Consider the following 20,999-nt stretch of genomic DNA (forward strand, 5'->3'; position numbering starts at 1 on the left):
AGCACCATGTCACCACCGTACTGACACCGAGGGAGAGGGTATCTCGTTCCTGAGACCGTACGTCCCAGCCAACCCCCACCCGGACTGAATGGCACAGGTTCACGGAACGGGAAGGAAGACTGAGGGAGCTCAGCACAACGGGGTGGGGGCAGTGCAGTGGTAAATGGGGGGAGACGCTGTGTGTGGGGGAGACAATGTGCTGGTGGGCACCGTGACCGATTGCCGTACCTTCGCCGTTGGACTCCATGCGAGAGGCCGTGTTCACCGTGTCCCCAAACAGGCAATAGCGAGGCATCTTTAACCCCACCACACCTGCGCACACTGGCCCTGCAAACAGAACACAGGGGCTTGAACAACCTTTAAACACCTGACTAATCAATAACCCATCAGCCTCTGCTTTAAACGTACCCAATGACTTGGCCTCCACAGCCGTCTGTGGCGATGAATTCCACAGATTCACCACCTCTGGCTAATGAAATTCCTCCTCATCTCTGTTCTAAAGGGACATCCACATCCACTCTATCTAGATCTTTCAGTAGCTTTCAATGAGATCATCCCTCATTCTTCTAAACTCCAGCTACGGTCTGGAGCCATTAAACCCTCCTCATACATTATCCCTTTCATGCCTGGGATCATTCTCATAAACCTCCTCTGGATCCTCCTATGATATAGGGGCCGAAACTGCTCACAATAGACCAAACGTGATCTGACCAACACCTTAGAAAGTCTCAGCATTACCTCTTGCTTTTATATTCTAGTCCTCTCGAAGTGAATCCTAACATCGCATCTGCCTTCCTCACTACCGACGGAACCTGCAATTAACTTTCAGGAAATCCTACACGAGGACACCCAAGTCCCTTTACACCCATTTAGAAAACAATCTATGTTTTCTGAAGGGAGATGAGGCTGAGTACAGGGCTACGGTAGGAAACTTTGTCAGATGGTGTGAGCAGAATTATCTGCAGCTTAATGTGAAAAAGACTAAGGAGCCGGTGGTAGACCTGAGGACAGCTAAGGTACCGGTGGCCCCTGTTTCCGTCCAGAGGGTCAGTGTGGACATGGTGGACGATTACAAATACCTGGGGATACGAATTGACAATAAACTGGACTGGTCAAAGAACACTGAGGCTGTCTACAAGAAGGGTCAGAGCCGTCTCTATTTCCTGAGGAGACTGAGGTCCTTTAACATCTGCCAGACGATGCTGAGGATGTTCTACAAGTCTGGTGGCCAGTGCTATCATGTTTGCTGTTGTGTGCTGGGGCAGCAGGCTGAGGGTAGCAGACACCAATAGAATCAACAAACTCATTCGTAAGGCCAGTGATGTTGTGGGGATGGAACTGGACTCTCTGATGGTGGTGTCGGAAAAGAGGATGCTGTCCAAGTTGCATGCCATCTTGGACAATATCTGCCGTCTACTACATAATGTACTGGGTGGGCACAGGAGTACATTCAGCCAAAGACTTATTCCACCGAGATGCAACACAGAGCGTCACAGGAAGTCATTCCTGCCTGTGGCCATCAAACTTTACAACTTCTCCCTTGGAGGGTCAGACACCCTGAGCCAATAGGCTGGTCCTGGACTTATTTCCTGGCATAATTTACATATTACTAATAACTATTTATGGTTTTATTACTATTTATTATTTATGGTGCAACTGTAACGAAAACCAATTTCCCTCGGGATCAATAAAGTATGACTATGACTATGTCTTTATTCCTTTTACCATAGTTTTGCACAGCTTCTCAGCTCTGCCCGCCCATGAGAGTGACCGAGGTGAATGAGGCAGTGACCAAGACCTTGAGAGGGCTATTCCCGTGACTGCCCGCTCACACGATGAGCTGCCCCCAGGTGATTCCAAGAGCTCTTGGCAGCTACTGGGAATCCCTTCAGTTGGTTGGTGGTGTCATCTACACCAGACTTTGAGGCGAGTGGTCCTGGGTTCGAATCCGGCCAGCTCCTTGGACTCTTTCCATCCGTGCTGGGTTGAATGTCGAGCTAGCAGCTCGGCCTCGTGTGAAACAGTCAAATACCAAAGAAACAGCAAGGTTGCAGCCACAAGGTGTGGAAAGGAACAACTGAGAATCCCCCCGAGAGCCTGGGCTGAGTTGAAGGGAACTTCAACTGAACTACAAGGAGAACAGCCAAGAGGGATACAGTGGTATGCAAAAGTTTGGGCACCCCTGGTCAAAATTTCTGTTACTCTGAATAGCTAAGCAAGTAAAAGATGACCTGATTTCCAAAAGACATAAAGCTAAAGATGATACATTTCTTTAATACTTTAAGCAAAATTACTTTTTTATTTGCTCATTGCGGCCAAAAAGTCCTAATTTAACTTCATCAGTCCACAGGATTTGTTTCTAAAATTCATCAGGCTTGTTTAGATGTTCCTCTGCAAACTTCTGATGCTGAATTTTGGTTGCAATGAGCAAAGGTATGTTTGGAGAAAAAAGGGTGCAGAATTTCATGAAAAGAACCCCTCTCCAACTGGTAATCATGGGGGTGGATTGATCATGCTTTGGGCTTGTGTTGCAGCCAGTGGCACGGGGAACATTTCACTGGTAGAGGGAAGAATGAATTCAATTAAATACCAGCAAATTCTGGAAGTAAACATCACACCATCTGTAAAAAAGCTGAAGATGAAAAGAGGATGGCTTCTACAACAGGACAATGATCCTAAACACACCTCAAAATCCACAATGGACTACCTCAAGAGGCGCAAGCTGAAGGTTTTGCCATCGCCCTCACAGTCCCCCGACCTAAACATCATCCAGAATCTGTGGATAGACCCCAAAAGAGCAGTGCATGCAAGACAGCCCAAGAATCTCACAGAACTAGAAGCCTTTTGCAAGGAAGAATGGGCGAAAATGCCCCAAACAAGAATTGAAAGACTCTTAGCTGGCTACAGAAAGCGTTTGCAAGCTGTGATACTTGCCAAAGGGGGTGTTACTAAGTACTGACCATGCAGGGTGCCCAAACTTTTGCTTCGGGCCCTTTTCCTTTTTTGTTATTTTGAAACTGTAAAAGATGGAAATAAAAAAGTAATCTTGCTTAAAATATTAAAGAAATGGGTCATCTTTAACCTTATGCCTTTTGGAAATCAGGTCGTCTTTTACTCGCTTAGCTATTCACAGTAACAGAAATTTTGACCGGGGCGCCCATACGTTTGCATGCCATTGTAGAGGGATACATTGATGGGAACAGAGGGAGTAGTGTCAAGGCTGGAGAACCTTACTGCTTTAAATCAAAATCTAATTTCCTTTCATTTTAAGCAACAAACGCTCTTCTGGAGGAACTTGTCAGGGCAAGCAGCTTCTCTGAGAGAATCAATGATCTCTTTGACCGTATAAAGTCAATCCTAGTCCACAAGTGTAAAGGAGAATGAAATAATTGTTACTCCAGATCCAGTGCAGCACAATAAGATAAAGAACACAACCATAATAATAGTGGTAGAGACAGATACATTTGGGGTGTGAGGGGATCCAGGAGTGCCCCTATTAACTGTTTGAAGAGAGACAGAGAGAGACATTCATCATTGATGGGTTGTTTGGAAAGGAGAGAGAGAGACGAAGATTGATGGTTGGACTGACATGGGAGTTAACTTTGGATTTTTACTGAGTTTGGAGTTGGAGACAGCACCAAGCAGCTCGTAAGTTGCTATGGTGACCGAAGGCGGTATTATTTAATGGACACTCGATGTTGTGATTTTCAGCAGGTTGTTGTTCAAGGACAGGTTGCCTGCTTGTGCATTTCTTCACTGACAAAGGAAGGAGGGACTCTTTGAATGACAGGTGATGTTCAGCCTGGTGAAATAAATGGGAGGTCAGATGATACAGACCTCAGACACGTGATCTGGACACTGAATGAACATTGTTGTGTCCGCAGAGAAAGTGGGTTTTGGAGGATCGATCAGGCGGATCGATTCCAAACTGCTATTCCAGTTTGAGGAGAAGGGGTTGACTGGTGGGGAGTTGTCTATGTGTCCACCCTTGCCGGGGTGATAGCTCCACCACAGGAAAACCGGTCCCCCTGGTTAAAGTCACAGTCGGTGACTTGTGAAGGATTTCGGAGGACAACGAGAAGATCGAGGGCATCAGCTCACCTGAAGACTCAACTCACACTCACACTCTCACACACACACACACACTCTCTCTCTCTCTCTCTCTCTCTCTCTCTCTCTCTCTATATATATATATATATATATATATATATATATATATATATATCACTACTCAACTAAATACCATGAACTGAACTGAACTTTACTCAACATTGTAAGACTGTATCTTTTTACCCCTAGACTTAAAGAAGCTTGGTTTTTCATACATATATATTCCACACTTACTTTTATATATAATTATTGCTAACCTGTGTGATTTATTTACATTGATATTACTGTATTGCGCAGTTACTAATAAATATTAGTAGTTTATAGCAATACTGGACTCCAAAGTGGTTTCTATTTCTGCTGGTCTCTTTATCCACGTCACGGGGTACGTGACAGGGGCATTTAAGAGACTCTTTGATAGGCACATGGAAGAATAGAAAATAGGTTGAAGAGCCAGCACTGTGCTGTACCGTTGCAGGTTCTGTGTCACAGCTTCCATGCTCATTTCCCTGACCGATGAAAGGCCCTCCTCATCCCCCTGTCTGCCTGGGACACTACCTGACCTTGCTCTGCAAACAGAAAGCTTCAGGATTCAACATTCAGAATTGTTTCATGTCATTTCCAGCAGAAAGGAGTGTAAAGGAGAACGAAGTAATTGTTAGTCTGGATCCGATGCAAAACCAAGGATGCAATAAGATAAAGAACACGATAATAAAAACACAATAAATATAAATACATAAAGATAGTTTCTATACATTGATCAGCTGTATGTCCATAAAGCGACACTAGACACAGGAGTGTCTGTACATTAAGGTGACAGGACATGACAAAGGTTGAGGGTGCGAAGGGATGGGTTGTGGGTGGGGATGTTGATCAGCCTGACTGGTTGGGGAAATAATTGTTTTTTGAGTCTGGTGGTCCTGGGTGGATGCTACGTAGCCTCCTCCCTGATGGGAGTGGGACAAACAGTCCACGAGCAGGCTGGGTGGGATCCTTCATGATGTCACTGGCCCCTTTCCGGCACCTTTCTGTACCTACGTCCTTGATGATTCAACACCCCCCTCTCCCCATCAAGCAGGAGGTACCAAGCACGAGGACAGGGACTGTTAGGATGGGAAACAGCTTCTTCCCCACCCCACCAGGCCGTGAGACTGTTGAACTCCCTGACACCACCTGGGTCAGATCATGTATGAAATGCCAGTAGTGTTTTACCGTTTACTTTTTAATTAGTGTCATAAATGCACCTTACTATTTGTTGAGTTATTTGTGTTAATATTACCTTAAGTGTTGTGTGTGGGTTATATGTACAGTGTTGTGCACCTTGGTCCAGAGGAACACTGTTTCTTTTGGCTGTATACATGTGTACGGTCAAATGACAATAAACTTGGACCTGAACTTGATTTGTGTCCCCCCGCACCACCATGCAACAGATGCTGTTTGACACACTGAGTTCCTCCAGCAAATTGTTGGTTGCTCTGGATTCCAGCGTCTGCGGACTCCGATGCTTCTAATTCTTCTTATTGTCTATTCAGAGCGCTGTAAACACTTTAAACCACTGTTTATAATGCTGTTTATATTGTAAACAGGCAGGAGGAGAAGATGGCAGCTCACCGCATGCGTGCGCAGCTCTCCAGTGAAAAATGATATCGTATCTGTTAAATAGGGGCCATGGACAATTCTGATTTGATGGCGAATGGACGTGAAAGCACAGAGGAACATCTGGAGAAATTTCTGAAACGCCCATTCGCTGCTGTCGTTACTGTGTGGCCGGGAATCTTTCGGAGGGAAGGCCTCAAAATCCTCGGCCTTGCCTGCTTTTGGCGAGCGAGAAGGAGGTTGAATCGTTTGGACAGAGACGGCGCTCAGTACTCGGTGTCGGAGAGCTGATCAGAGCTCGAAGTTTTCGGATGACTCAGAGTCGGATTGTGGTCGGGTATGGTAGGGAGAGTTTTTCTTCCCTCTCCCGTCTGCGTGAGATGTGGGACATTTGAGAAACTTTGAATTTTACTGTGCTCATGGACTTCTTCATCAAGTTATGGTATTCTGCACTGTTGTAGCTATATGTATAATTATGTGGTTTTGTCAGTTTTTTCAGTCTTAGTCTGTCCTGTGTTTTGTGATATCACACCGGAGGAAATAATGTATCATTTCTTAATGCATGCATTACTAAACGACAATAAAAGAGGACTACATGTCTTCATAATCTAAATACATGTTGGTGTTTATGCCTCGTAAGGCATGAAAATGCCCGACGCTGGCCTCTCAGGCCTGAGTCAACATCATCATCATCATTACCATCATGACTACTCCTTATCAATGTTGATTGTTTTTTTTCATTGCACTTCACGGCCCGACCAAAACACCACAGCTAATTTCCAAACACAAGAGATTCTGCAGATGCTGGAAATCCACAGAAACTCGCGCAAAATTCCGGAGGAACTCAGCAGGTCAGGCGGCATCTGCGGAGATGAATAAGTGGTCGACGTTTCGGGCTGAGACCCTTCGTCAGGACTGGAAAGGAGGGGGACGGGGAGAGGATGCCAGAACGGGAAGTGGGCAGAGGGGAAGGAGTACCCTCCAGACGGTGCCAGGTGAAGCCAGGTGGGTTGGGGAGGGGGGATGAAGGTGGACGCTGGGATGTGATAGGCCAAGAAGTTAAAGGGGCTGGAGAAGAAGGAATCTGATAGGAGAGGAGAGTGGATCATGGGAGAAAGGGAGGAGGAGGGGCACATGGGGCGAAGAAATGAAATAAACAAATAGCAAGTTACTAATATATGTAAATATACGTGGCAAATGAAGTTGGTCCTTGATTACTGTTACTGACACTACCAGCACACTCTCTGGCCCTCATCTGGAAGACAGAACAACATGGGAACATGCCCAATACATCCATGAAGTTGTGGCAAACTATTTAAACTAGTCGTCCCATTCCCAAACCAGAGCACCAGGAGGATACCCACACGTTCACGGGGAGAGTGTACAAACTCCTTACATGCAGCAGTGGGAATTGAACCTAGGTCACTGGGACTGTAAAGCGTCGTGCCAACCGTTACTCTACCGTGCACGGTCTCACGGTACAGTGTGATAAAATGATCTGTATGGATGACAAAGTTTTTCACTGTATTTCAGTACAGGTGACAATAATTAGCCAACTTACTCAGCCTTCCCTGTTGCTGTGTTCCCATTTCCCTGCTCTGTCCCAGTCTGATGTCGTCATGGCCTGTGCTCCTTACCTGTATGGATTCCAATCCTGAGCCTCAGCTGCTGGTCTGGCCGATGGCGAGTCTTGAACGTTTTGACAGCCTCCAGCAGGGCGAGGGACATCCGGGCCACTTCCCGGGCATGGAGCTTCCCATTCCGCTCCGGCAGGCCAGACACCACCATGTAGGCATCTCCAATCGTCTCCACCTGGGCGTCCCACAGAGGAGGAGATAGATAGGTAGATAGATAGATAGAGAGGTAGAGAGAGAGAAAGATAAAGAGATAGAGAGTGATAGAGAGATATAAAGAGATAGAGAGAGAGACAGAAAGAGAGAGAGGGAAAGAGAGAGAAAGAACATTATTTTCAGTGGGTGAAAATGGGGAGGATGAGAGAACAGGAAGAGAAGGAGAAAGGAGAAGAAGGGGATAAAATAAAGGGGAAAGCTCTAGTGGGAAGGGAAAGGAGAGCAGGGGAGTGAGGGCAGCAAATAGAGGGGAGGTGAGAGAGATAAGAGGGGAGAGGGGGTGAAACCGTCACTTCCGGTTGATGGGAGAACGGAAAATTTCTGGAGAGAATGGGGAGAGGAGGGAGAGAGCTGGACTAGCTGCTGGGAAGGGAAAAGGACAGAGAGGTTGGCAGAGGGGGTGGGGTGGCTCTGTTGGTGAGGAATGAAATTCAGTCCCTTGCAAGGGGGGGACATAGAATCAGGAGATGTAGAGTCAGTATGGATAGAACTGAGAAATTGTAAGGGCAAAAAGACCCTGATGGGAGTTCTCTACAGGCCCCCAAACAGTAGCCTGGATATAGGGTGCAAGTTGAATCAAGAGTTAAAATTGGCGTGTTGCAAAGGTAATGCTACAGATGTTATGGGGGATTTCAACATGTCGGTAGACTGGGAAAATCAGGTTGGTACTGGACCCCAAGAAAGGGAGTTTGTGGAATGCCTCAGAGATGGATTCTTAGAGCAGCTTGTATTAGAGCCTACCAGGGAGAAGGCAATTCTGGATTTAGTGTTGTGTAAAGAACTGGATTTGATAAGGGAACTCGAGGTAAAGGAGCCATTAGGAGGTAGTGACCATAATATGATAAGTTTTAATCTACAATTTGAGAGGGAGAAGGGAAAATCGGAAGTGTCAGTATTACAGTTGAACAAAGGGGACTATGGAGCCATGAGGGAGGAGCTGGCCAAAGTTGACTGGAAAGCTACCCTAGCAGGGATGACAGTGGAACAACAATGGCAGGTATTTCTGTGAATAATACAGAAGGTGCAGGATCAGTTTATTCCAAAGAGGAAGAAAGATTATAAGGGGAGTAAGGGGCGACCGTGGCTGACAAGGGAAGTCAAGGATAGTATAAAAATAAAAGAGAGGAAATATAACATAGCAAAGACGAGTGGGAAGCCGGAGGATTGGGAAACTTTTAAAGAGCAACAGAGGATAACTAAAAAGGCAATATGGTGAGAAAAGATGAGATACGAAGGTAAACTAGCCAAGAATATAAAGGAGGATAGTAAAAGCTTCTTTAGGTATGTGAAAAGGAAAAAATTAGTTAAGACCAAAGTTGGGCCCTTGAAGACAGAAACAGGTGAATTTATTGTGGCGAACAAGGAAATGGCAAACGAGTTGAACAGGTACTTTGGATCTGTCTTCACTAGGGAAGACACAAACAATCTCCCAGATGTAATAGTGGCCGGAGGACCTAGGGTAATGGATGAATTGAAGGAAATTTATATTAGGCAGGAAATGGTGTTGGATAGACTGTTGGGTCTGAAGGCTGATAAATCCCCAGGGTCTGATGGTCTACACCCCAGGGTACTTAAGGAGGTGGCTCTAGAAATCGTGGACACATTGGTAATTATTTTCCAATGTTCTACAGATTCAGGATCAGTTCCTGAGGACTGGAGGGTAGCTAATGTTATCCCACTTTTTAAGAAAGGAGGGAGAGAGAAAACAGGGATTATAGACCAGTTAGCCTGACATCAGTGGTGGGGAAGATGCTGGAGTCAATTATAAAAGATGAAATAGCGGCACATTTGGATAGCAGTAACAGGATCGGTCTGAGTCAGCGTGGATTTACGAAGGGGAAATTATGCTTGACTAATCTTCTGGAATTTTTTGAGGATGTAACTATGAAAATGGACAAGGGAGAACCAGTGGATATAGTGTACCTGGACTTTCAGAAAGCCTTTGATAAGGTCCCACATAGAAGATTGGAGGGCAAAATTAGGGCACATGGTATTGGGGGTAGGGTACTGACATGGATCGTAAATTGGTTAGCAGACAGGAAACAAAGAGTAGGGATCAACGGGTCCCTTTCAGAATGGCAAGTGGTGACTAGTGGGGTACCGCAAGGCTCGGTGCTGGGACCGCAGCTATTTACAACATACATTAATGATTTAGATAAGGGGATTAAAAGTAACATTATCAAATTTGCAGATGCCACAAAGTTGGGTGGCAGTGTGAAATGTGTGGAGGATGTTGAGATAATGCAGGATGACTTGGACAGGTTGGGTGAGTGGGCAGATGCATGGCAGATACAATTTAATGTGGATAAATGTGAGGTTATCCACTTTGGTGGCAAGAACAGGAAGGCAGATTACTATCTGAATGGTGTCAAGTTAGGAAAAGGGGAAGTACAACGAGATCTAGGCGTCCTTGTTCATCAGTCACTGAATGTAAGCATGCAGGTACAGCAGGCAGTGAAGAAAGCCAATGGCATATTGGCCTTCATAACAAGGGGAGTTGAGTATAGGAGCAAAGAGGTCCTTCTGCAGTTGTACAGGGCCCTGGTGAGACCATACCTGCAGTATTATGTACAGTTTTGGTCTCCAAATTTGAGAAAGGACATTCTAGCTATTGAGGGCGTGCAGCGGAGGTTCACGAGGTTAATTCACGGGATGGCGGGACTGTTATATGTTGAAAGATTGGAGCGACTGGGGTTGTATACACTGGAACTTAGAAGGATGAGAGGGGATCTGATTGAAACATATAAGATTATTAAGGGATTGGACACACTAGAGGCAGGAAACATGTTCCCGATGTTGGGGGAGTCCAGAACCAGAGGCCACAATTTGAGAAAAAGGGGTAGGCCATTTAGAACGGAGTTGAGGAAAAACTTTTTCACCCAGAGAGTTGTGGATCTGTGGAATGCTCTGCCTCAGAAGGCAGTGGAGGCCAATTCTCTGGATGCTTTCAAGAAAGAGTTAAATAGAGCTCTTAATGATAGCGGAGTGAAGGGATATGGGGAGAAGGCAGGAATTGGATACTGATTGTGGATGATCAGCCATGATCACAGTGAATGGCGGTGCTGGCTCGAAGGGCCAAATGGCCTACTGCTGCACCTATTGTCTATTGTCTAAAACTCAGGAGAAAATGGGGAGAGCAGGAAGAAAGGGAGAGGGGATGGGGAGAAAGAGAGCAAGGCATAAGGAACAGGGATGGAAGGCAACAAGGCAGGAGACAACAGACCAATCGAATCGCAGAGAGAGAGAGAGCTTTGCACAGATCAGGGAGAAGAGTTTTAAAAAGGAGCATTTTGCAGGGCTCAGCGCATTAGTGGCAGACCAGTCAATTTGCAGAGAGAGAGAGCTTTGCACAGGTTGTGGAGAAGAGTTCTAAGAAGGAATGTTTCGCGGGGCTTGGCGCATTAGCAGCAGACCGATCAATTCGCGATTCATCAGCAGGAGCAAATAAAAGTAAAGCAGGGTCAAAGCGGAGCGGCCACTGTGTGAGCGGACCAGTGTAGGAGTGGGAACTTGAGGCTTTGACTCAAGAGGCTTCGGCGAGGTGGCACAGGTGAGTAGCAGGTAAGGCTTTTGTAGTGGTTGAATAACAAGTCACTGAATTACAGCTAACTAAATAAAGGGATGATGCAGCATCATGTGGGAGCTGGTGGACCCCATTGTGGTCCCTGGTGACCACATCTGCAGCAAGCGTTGGCTGCTCGAGGAACTCAAGCTCAAAGTTGATGACTTGGAATCTGAGCTTCAAACACTGCGGCACATCAGGGAGGGGGAGAGTCACCTGGATTCTCTGTTTCAGGAGGTAGGCACACCCATTAGATTAGCTGCCTCAAATTCAGTCTGTGGTCAGGGACAAAAGGGTGTGACTATGAGCGAGGCGGATTGTGGGATCCAAGAGACAGTGCTGGAGGAGCCTCAGCCCTTGAGCTTGTCCAACAGGTCTGAGAGTGGGGGCTGTAGGAAGGATGAGAAACCTAACTGTGGCACCATAGTTCAGGGAGCCATTCAAGAGGGGGAGGGGAAGGGAAATGTAGTGGTAATTGGGGATAGTATAGTCAGGGGAATAGACAGACTTCTCTCTCGCGAGGATAGAGCATCCCAAAGGCTGTGTTGCCTGCCTGGTGCCCGGGTACGGGACATCTTATCTGACCTGCAGAGGAATTTACAGTGGGAAGGGAAAGATCTGGTTGTCGTGGTTCATGTGGGTACCAACGACATGGGTAAAATGAGGAAAGAGGTCCTGCTGAGGGAATTTGAGCAGCTGGGGACTAAATTAAAAAGCAGGACCAAAAAGGTGGTAATCTCTGGATTACTACCTAAGCCACGTGCAACTTGGCACAGGGTCAAGAAGATTAGAGAGTTAAATGTGTGGCTCAAGGACTGGCGTGGGAGAAGTGGGGGTGAAATGGGAAATCGGCAGCAGTATTGGGGAAGGAGGGAGCTGTACCAATGGGACGGGCTCCACCTGAACCATGATGGGACCCGGATCTTAGTGAATCACATAACTAGGGCTGTGTAGTAGGGGGATGGTTTCAACAGATTGGAGAAGTATGGATAAAGTAAAAGAGAAAAGTGTGGATAAAGATAAAGAAAAAGTAAAAGATAAAAAAAGGGAAAAGTAAGAGTGGAGTAGAGAACAGTCAAATGCAAAAGAGAAAGACTCCAAGATTTTAAAAGCACAATGAGTGTAAGGGCACTTTATTTGAATGCCCGTAGTATTCAAAACAAGGTCAGTGACTTGTGGCACAGATCAGTACAAAGGGGTATGATTTAGAGGCCTTTACAGAGAAGTGGTTGCAGAGTGGAGAGGATTGTGAATTAAATATCCAAGGATATCAGGTAATATGGAAGGACAGGCAGGAAGGTAAGGGACATGGGATAGCGCTCTTAATTAAGGATGAGATCAGGGCGACCGTGAGAGACAATATAAGATCTAAGGAGCAGAATTTTGAATCCATCTGGATAGAGATTAGGAATGGTAAAGGGAAAAAATCACTGGTGGGATTTGTCTATCGGCCATCAAATAGTAACATTACAGTGGCACAGGCAATAAACCGAGAAATATCTGAGGCATGTAAGAATGGAACAGCAGTTATCGTGATGGACTTTAACTTGCACATAGATTGGGTGAATCAAGTTGGTCGAGACATTCTTGAGGAGGACTTCATAGAATGCATCCGTGAAGGCTTTCTTGAACAGCATGTTACCGAACCTATGAGGGAACGTGCCGTCTTAGATCTGGTCCTGTGCAATGAGACAGGTAAAATTAGCAATCTTGTAGTTAGGGATTCTCTTGGAAAGAGTGATCACAGTATGATTGAGTTTCTCATGTAAATGGAGGGTGCAATTGTTTGATCTAAAACCAGTGTATTATGCCTAAACAATGGAGACTACAACGGGATGAGGGAGGATTTGGCTAGTGCAGACTGGGAACACAGGCTATGTGGTGGGACAGTCGAGGAACAGTGGAAGACGTTCAAAGAGGTTTTTCACGGTGCTCAACAGAAGTATATTCCAGTGAAAAGCAAGGACAGTAACGATGGTGAGAGCCAGCCATGGAAAACTAAGGAAATAAAAGAAGGCATCAAACTAAAAGCTCGTGCATACCAAGTTGCCAAGATCAGTGGGAAACTGGAAGATTGGGAAAATGTTAAAAAGCAGCAAAGAACCACTAAGTGAGTAATAAATAAGGGAAGATAGATAATGAAAATAAAATAGCACAAAATATAAAAATTAGATAGTAAAAGTTTTATAATTATATATAGTGGAAAAGGATGGCCGAAGTGAACATAGGTCCCTTGGAAGACGAGAAGGGGGAATTAATATTGGGCAATGAGGAAATGGCCGAGGCTTTAAATGATTATTTTGTGTCGGTTTTCATGGTGGAGGAAACATCTAAATGCCGAGGAGAGATGATATGGATGCGAAGGGAGGTGAGGACCTTGACACACTAAAGAGGTAGTGCTGAGCAAACCTGTAGGGCTAAAGACAGACAAGTCCCCTGGTTCTGGGAATGCATCCCAGAGTAGTGAAAGAAATGGCAGAGGTTATAGTTGAGGCTTTGATGATAATTTGCCAAAATTCTCTGGACTCTGGGCAGGTCCCAACAGATTGGATGAAGGCAAATGTCACACCACTTTTCAAAAAAGGATGTAGACAAAAGGCAGGTAACTATAGGTCAGTTAGTTTAGCATCTGTAGTTGGGAAAATGCTTGAAGCTATCATTAAAGAAGAAATTGCAAGGCATCTGGAAAGAAATGGATCCATCAGGCAGATTAGCATGGATTCAGCAAAGGCAGGTCCTGTTTGATAAACTTACTGGAGTTCTTTGACGATATAACAAGTGCAGTGGATAGAGGGGAACAGATGGATGTTATTTATTTGGATTTCCAAAAAGCGTTCGATAAGGTGCCACATAAAAGACTTTTCCATAAGATAACAATGCATAGAGTTGGAGTGATGTATTAGCATGGATAGAGTATTGGTTAACCAATAGAAAGCAGACAGTTTGGATACAGGGGTGTTTCTCTGGTTGGCAGTCAGTGGTGAGTGGTGTGCCGTAAGGGTCGGTGCTGGGCCTAAAACTGTTCACGATATAATAACGATCTGGGAAGAGGGGACTGAGTGTTGTGTATCTAAGTTTGCTGATGATACTAAATTGAGCAGAAAAGCAAATCGTGCATAAGATACGGAGAGTCTGCAGAGAGATATAGGTAGGTTAAGTAAGTGGGCAAGGGTCTGGCAGATGGAGTATAATGTAGGCAAATGTGAGGTCATCCACTTTGGAAGGAAAAATGAAAGAGCAGATTATTATTTAAATGGTTAAGAGATTGCAGCACGCTGCTGTGCAGAGGGACGTGAGAGCTTGTGTATGAATCACAAAGGCTGTTTGCAGATGCAGAAGGCTATCAAGAAGGCAAATGAAATGTTGGCCTTCATTGCTAGAGGGATTGAATTTAAGAGCAGGGAGGTTATGCTGCAACTGTACAGGGTACTGGTGAGGCCGCACCTGGAGTACTGTGTGCTGTTCTGGTCTCCTTTCTTGAGGAAGAATATACTGGCTTTGGAGTTGGTGCAGAGGAGGTTCACCAGGTTGATTCCAGAGATGAGGGGGTTAGACTATGAGGAGAGATTGAGTCACCTGGGTCTGTACTCACTGGGATTCAGAAGGATGAGAGGAGATCTTATAGAAACATATAAAATTATGAAGGGGATAGATAAAATAGAGGCAGGAAAGTTATTTCCACTGGTAAGTGAGACTAGAACTAGGGGATTTAGTAGATTTAGGACGGAGATGAGGAGGAACTGCTTTTCCCAGAGAGTGGTGAATCTGTGGAATTCTCCGCCTAATGAAGGCTACCTCAGGAAATATATTTAAGACAAGGTTGGATAGATTTTTGCGTAGTAGGGGAATTGAGGGTTATGGGGGAAAGGCAGGTAGGTGGAGATGAGTCCATGGCCAGAATACCCATGATCTTATTGAATGGCAGAGTAGGCTCGACAGGCCAGGTGGCCTCCTCCTGCTCCTAGTTCTTATGTTTTTATGTAATGTTCTTTTGAGATAGACAGGGGGAGAGAGGAGAAAGAGGGTGAAAGGCAAGGAGAGAGAGGAGATTCAAGGTGAAGTAGGGGAGGCAGAGGGTTTTATGACAGAAGGAGATGTAAGTAGAGCGGTGTACTTACCTTGTAAACATCAAAGTTGTCGATAATAGCATCAAAGCAGGTGTAGAGATCATTGAGTAACGTCACCACCTGCAGCCAATTGGAATCAAACGGATTAGACGTGGAGGAACTTTCATGCCGGCATTCAGCTGAAAACTAAGACGCCCACCAGGAGCGAGCAGGACCACAGATAAACCATTAGAGATTCAACAGGGACCTAAGAGGGTTACGGTGGTGTGTCCGAGACCTAGAAGGTGTGTGTGGGGGGGGGCACGGTGGGTGAGTCTGGGTCCCAGCAGCCATCAACGGGACAGGAAACAAGGCCTGACTCAGGTCATCCATTGGCAACTCGACACATTATTTGAGATTTCAACACATGACATTTGTCTGGCATGAGTTTGCCACTGGTTGACTGTCCTCATGGTGCCTCATTCAAAGATTGCCCATCGTCAAAGGTCCCCACAGTTGGTTGCTCTTAAACATGATGTCCTACAATTGGTTGTCCTTCTTCATGGTGTCCAATCGTTGTTTGTCCTTTGACATGGTGTCCCACCATTGGCTGCCCTTCAACATGGTGTCCTACCATTGGTTGCCCTTTGACATGGTGTCCCACCATTGGCTGCCTTTGCTATGGTATCCCACCACTGGCTGCCTCTGCCATGGTATCCCACCACTGGCTGCCTTTTTCCATGGTGTCTCACCATTGGTCGTCTGTCACCATGTTGTCCCACCTGCCCACATGGTGTCCCATCATTGGTTGCCCATCAACATTGTGTTGCACCATTGGTTGCCCATGACCATGAATTCTCGCTATTTGTTATCTTTTTTTTAACAAAACTACAAAAGTTTATTTACACAAAAAATACACAAGGTACAAACATTAAGTATTTATAAGACAGTGAATAAATTCAAACTAAACTATGGTTTTTCTGTGTATAAAACAGCGTGGCTGATGCTTCCTGCTGGAAGCCTCGTGCCCCAGCTGGGTGTGCACGCACATCAAGGACTGACGTACCTTCTCCGCCGGGGACACTAGCTGCAGGGGGCACGCAGCTTCCAGCAGCAAGCATCAAGCACGCCGCTTTGAAGGAATTGCCTCGGTTTCACCGAGAGCTGTTGAGTCTGATCTCCTCCAGGCAGGATGCCCCTGTGCCGGTGGGGGACGCTGCTCTGGCAGTGAGTGGGACTGGTCCCCATCCTATCACGGTGGGTGTCGAGGGGGCTCGGGATAGTGGAGCAGTTCTGGATGCACCAGCGCCTGGTCGGCCAAACAGCCGCCAGCTGGGCGCGCACGCACATCAAGGACTGACCGCCCTCTGAAATCAGAAAACTCAGGACCACAGCACAGACCCAATGCCTACTGTTGCCCTAGAAGAAGTCCACCAGCCTCTTCTGGGTCCTGGAGACAAAAGCTGATCTCCCCCTGCCCATGGAGGCGACCAGCTGATTTATTACCAATGCCCTACCCTGGTATGAGATTAGATAAAGGAGAGCTGACCTGCGTCATAGCTGGGCAGAGATCTCTGTCTCCAAATCCCACCAGTTTGCTGCCCAGGCCTCCTCCGATGAGCTCAGGCAGACCCCCAAGTAGCGGTGGTGTGTGGTGCTCCACGCAAAGGTCTCAACCCCTCCAGCAGGGAATCCACCTGCCACTGACCCACCAAGAGGTCCACACACTTTTCCCAGTTGACCTTTGCAGTGGACGTGGCCGAGAAGATCTGCTGGCAGTCTTGCATCTTCTGCAAGTCAACAGGGTCAGTGACCATGAGGAGGGCATCATCAGCGTAAGCCAAAAGGATGACCTCCATGTCTGGGTCGCACAGAACCGAACCCGTCAATGTCTTAAGGAGAAGGCACAGGAATGACTCCACACAAACAGAGTACAACTGCCCGGACATGGGGCACCCCGAAGCAAACCCATCCCAAAGCACAAGGGCACGGTCACGGACCCATCAACTTTAATGAGGTTAACAAAATTAACAAAACGTGGCCCGAGCATGAATGCTTGCAGAGTCCAAAAAAAGGTACTTGTGGTCTACGCTGTCAAACGCCTTGTCCTGATCAAGGGAGAGAAAGGCGACTGACAGACCAGCTTCTCAGCACGGGTAAATCAGATCCCAGATGGGGTGGATATTGTCCTGAATGGACCGCCCTGGGACCTTGTAGGACTGACCTGCGTGGTCCACTTGACCGAGCACGGAGCCCAGACGATTGGCCATTGCCCGGGCAAAGATCTTGTACTCTGCACTGAGGAGGGATACTGGGCACTAATTCTTCAGGCAACGGAGAACCCCTTCTTTGGCGCAGGTCTACAACGGCTCAGCGCCTTCCCCACAGTGTCTCATCACTGGTTGCCCATTGACATGGTGCCTCACCATTACTTTCTGTCCCCACCATGTCCTGCCATTGGTTGTCCATTGTCACAGAGTCCTAGCTGCCCACAGCCAATCAGGAACAACCAATCTCTCTCAATTACTTGATTGGCCGATTCTCCACCTCAAATATCTTTTAACCAATGGACAGAAATACTCTTGGTAAAGAAACACCGTTTGATGGTTTGAGTGACCTGAGCTGCTCCCTCCTGGGTTCAGACTGGTGGCTGGAACCTCTCGGCCCATGCTGGTGTTTGGCATCAGCTGCTCCCATGTTAAGGCACGTCCTTGGCCGGCTGTCCTCAGGGAAGGAAGTCTGATATGCCCAGACCTTCTCAGTCACTGTGTGTTTCAGTCTTACCTGCATGGGAGTGCTCTCCGCAGACATGGCCGTGAACCCCACAATGTCGCTGAAGTAGATAGTGACACTGTCGAATGCCTCTGCTTGGACCGTCTCGCCCCTCTTCAACTGCTCGGCCACCGAGCTGGGAATGGGAAGGGGGAAATGGGTTAAGCCGTTAGTAAGCTATGCACCGAAAATCCTCCCTGAAACCCGAAGGGCCCTCAGGGCTCCTGTCTCCGGTCGCAGTGGAGTAGTGGGCCCTCCATCCATGACTTCACTGAGTCTCTACCTTGGCTACACTGCACACCTCCGGCGTCCCCGTGTTGTTGGGTCCTTCCATGTCATGTTTCCTTCATCCTCCCACCTTCCACTGGGTCTGAAGATATCTCACACAGTCACTTTTCGTCACAGTGCTTAGTGATCTCAACTGGGACAGCTCAAAGTGGTAACCCTACACCCCTCTCTAGCTTAACACCCCTGCCTGTCTCTGTAAACCCCTCTAAGCCCCTACACTCCTCCCCCATCGCTGTAATCCCCCTCTAGCCCCACATCCCACACCATCTCTGTAACTCCCCTCCGGCCCTACACTCTTCCCTGACCCTGTCCTGTAGCCCTCTTTGGCCCCAACACCCCTCCCTGTCTCAGTGTCCACCTTTGGCCCCTACACCCCCCCCGCCTGTCTCAGTGTCCACCTTCAGACCTACACTACTCCCTGTCTCTGCGAGTGTGTGTGAGTGTGTCTGTGTGAGAGAGTTAGAGAGTGTGTGTTGGTGTTTCTGTGAGAGTGTGAATGTGTGTGTGAGAGAGAGTGATGTTGTGAGAGCGTGTAAGAGTGTGTGTATGAGAGTGAGAGTGTGTATGTGAGTGTGTCTGTGAGAGAGAGACTGAAAGAGTGTGTTGGTGAGTGTGTGTTAGTGTGTGAGTGTGAGAGAGAGTGACAGTGAGTGTGAGAGAGTGACAGTGTGTGTGAGAGAGAGAAAGTGAGAGAGTGTGTGTGAGAGACAGAGTGTGTGTGTGTAAGTGTGTGAGTATGTGTGAGAGAGGGTGAGAGAGTGTGTGTGTGAGAGAGAAAGTGAGAGTGTGTGTGTGTGAGAGAGAGAGAGGGAAGCGGGTGAGAGTGTGTGCAAGAGAGAGTGTGAGTGTAAGTGTGTGAGTGTGTGTGAGAGGGTGAGTGTGTGTGTGTGTGAGAGAGAGAGTTTGTTTGAGTGTGTCTATGAGAGAGTGAGAGTGTGTGTTGGAGAGCGTGGGTGTATGAGAAAGAGGGTGTGTGTGTGGGAGAGAGAGAGACTATGTGTGTAAGACAGAGTGACAGTGTGTGTGTGAGAGAGTGACTGTGTGTGTGTGAGAGAGTGACAGTGTGTGTGAGCATGTCTGAGTGTGTGTATATGTGAAAGAGAGATTGTATGTCTGTGTGAGAGAGAGTGAGTGTGTGAGTAGGTCTGTGAGAGAGAGAGTGAGAGAGCGTGTGTGAGAAAGAGTGATTGTGTGAGAGCGTGTGAGAGTGTGTGTGTGTGTGAGAGTGAGAGTGTGTCTGAGAGAGAGTGCAAGAAAGATTGTGTGTGTGAGAGACAGTGATTGTGTGAGAGCATGTGAGTGTGTGTGTGAGTGTGCTTGTGAGAGTGAGAGTGAGTGAGTGTGTGAGTGAATGGGTGAGTGAGTGGCTGGGTGGGAGGGTGGGTGAGTAGGTGGGTGGGTGAGTGAGTGAGTGGGTGAATGGTTTGGCGGGTGGGTGGGTGTATAGGTGTGAGAGAGAGTGAGTGTGTGTGTGTGAGAGAGAGAAAATGAGTGAGCACGTGCATGAGTGTGCGAGTGTGAGTAGTGGGCGTGAGGGTGAGTGAATGTGTGAGTGTGTGGTTGTGTAGGGGTGTGTGAGTGGGTGGGTGAGTGAGAGAGAAGGTGAGTGTGTGTAAGAGAAAGTGAGAGTGTGCATGTGTGTGAGTGTGTGTGTGAGAGTGTGCGAGTGGGAGGAGAGTGAGTGTGTATGAGAGAGAATGAGTGTGTGTACGTGAGTGTGTGTGTGTGTATGAGGCTGTGTCTGAGAGAGAATGAGAGTGTGTGTTTGAGAGAAAGTGATAGTGTGTGTCAGTGTGTGAGTGTGTGACATAGGGAGAGAGTACGAGTGTGTGTACAGTATGTGAGTGTCTGTGAGAGAATGTGTATGAAGAGAAGTGTGTTTGAGCGAAAGTGAGAGTGTGTGTATGTGTGAGACATTGAAAGTGTGTGTGTGAGAGAGAGAGTGTGTATTAGTGTGTGACAGAGTGAGAGAAAGTGATTGTGTGTGACAGAGAGTGTGTGTGAAGAGAGAGAGTGAGCAGGTGGGTGACTCTGTGTGTGTGTGGGTGACCTGGTGAGTGGATTGGTAGGTGGATGAATGGGTGAGTGTGTGGGTGAGAGATTGGTTAGGTAGGTGGGTTGGTGAGTAGGTGGTTGGGTGGGTGAGTGAGAGAGTAGGTGGGTGTGTGATTGGGTGAGTGGACGGGTGGGTGGGTGGGGGTGTGAGTGGGTGGATGGGTGGGTGAGAGAGTGGGTGTGCGGGTAAGTGGGTGGGTTTATGAGTGAGTGAGAGAGTGGGTGGGTGGTTGTGTGGGTGTCTGGGTGGATGGGTGGGTGAGAAGTGCAAACACAAGGAATTCTGCAGATGCTGGAAATTCAAGCAACACACACAAATTGCTGGTGAACGCAGCAGGCCAGACAGCAGCTCTAAGAAGAGGTACAGTCGACATTTCGGGCCGAGACTCTTCGTCAGGACTAACTGAAAGAAGAGCTAGTAAGAGATTTGAAAGTGGGAGGGGGAGGGGGAGATCCAAAATGATAGGAAAAGACAGGAGGGGGAGGGATGGAGCCAAGAGCTGGACAGGTGATTGGCAAAAGGGATGTTTGTTTAGCTGTTGTTTGTATTATTCTGTTGAACATTGTGAGCACGCTACGTTGGCTCTGGTATGTATGTTGACAGTTTTGTGCTGCCCCAACGCACTCTCAGGTGTGTTGGTTGTTAAGCAAAGGTTGCTACGGTAGCATAGCGGTTACCGGACGCTGTTACAGCTCAGGATGTCGGAGTTCAGAGTTCAATTC

At 47.2% G+C, this 20,999-nt stretch overlaps 1 protein-coding gene across 1 annotated transcript in view; it reads right to left on the bottom strand.

Moving 5' to 3' along the window:
• The window catches only part of LOC134343037 (atrial natriuretic peptide receptor 1-like), a 115,614-nt gene that overhangs the window by 19,235 nt on the left and 75,380 nt on the right, over window positions 1-20,999 (bottom strand). Inside the window, exons 17-20 of the mRNA XM_063041862.1 lie at window positions 17,946-18,069; window positions 15,234-15,302; window positions 7,341-7,515; window positions 229-327 (exon numbers count right to left, since the gene is read on the bottom strand). Of these exons, the coding sequence (XP_062897932.1) occupies window positions 229-327; window positions 7,341-7,515; window positions 15,234-15,302; window positions 17,946-18,069 (467 nt within the window). The remainder of the gene's footprint in view (window positions 1-228; window positions 328-7,340; window positions 7,516-15,233; window positions 15,303-17,945; window positions 18,070-20,999) is intronic.

The sequence above is a fragment of the Mobula hypostoma genome, chromosome 2 (genome assembly GCF_963921235.1).
Source record: "Mobula hypostoma chromosome 2, sMobHyp1.1, whole genome shotgun sequence".
Taxonomy (NCBI): Eukaryota; Metazoa; Chordata; class Chondrichthyes; order Myliobatiformes; family Myliobatidae; genus Mobula; species Mobula hypostoma.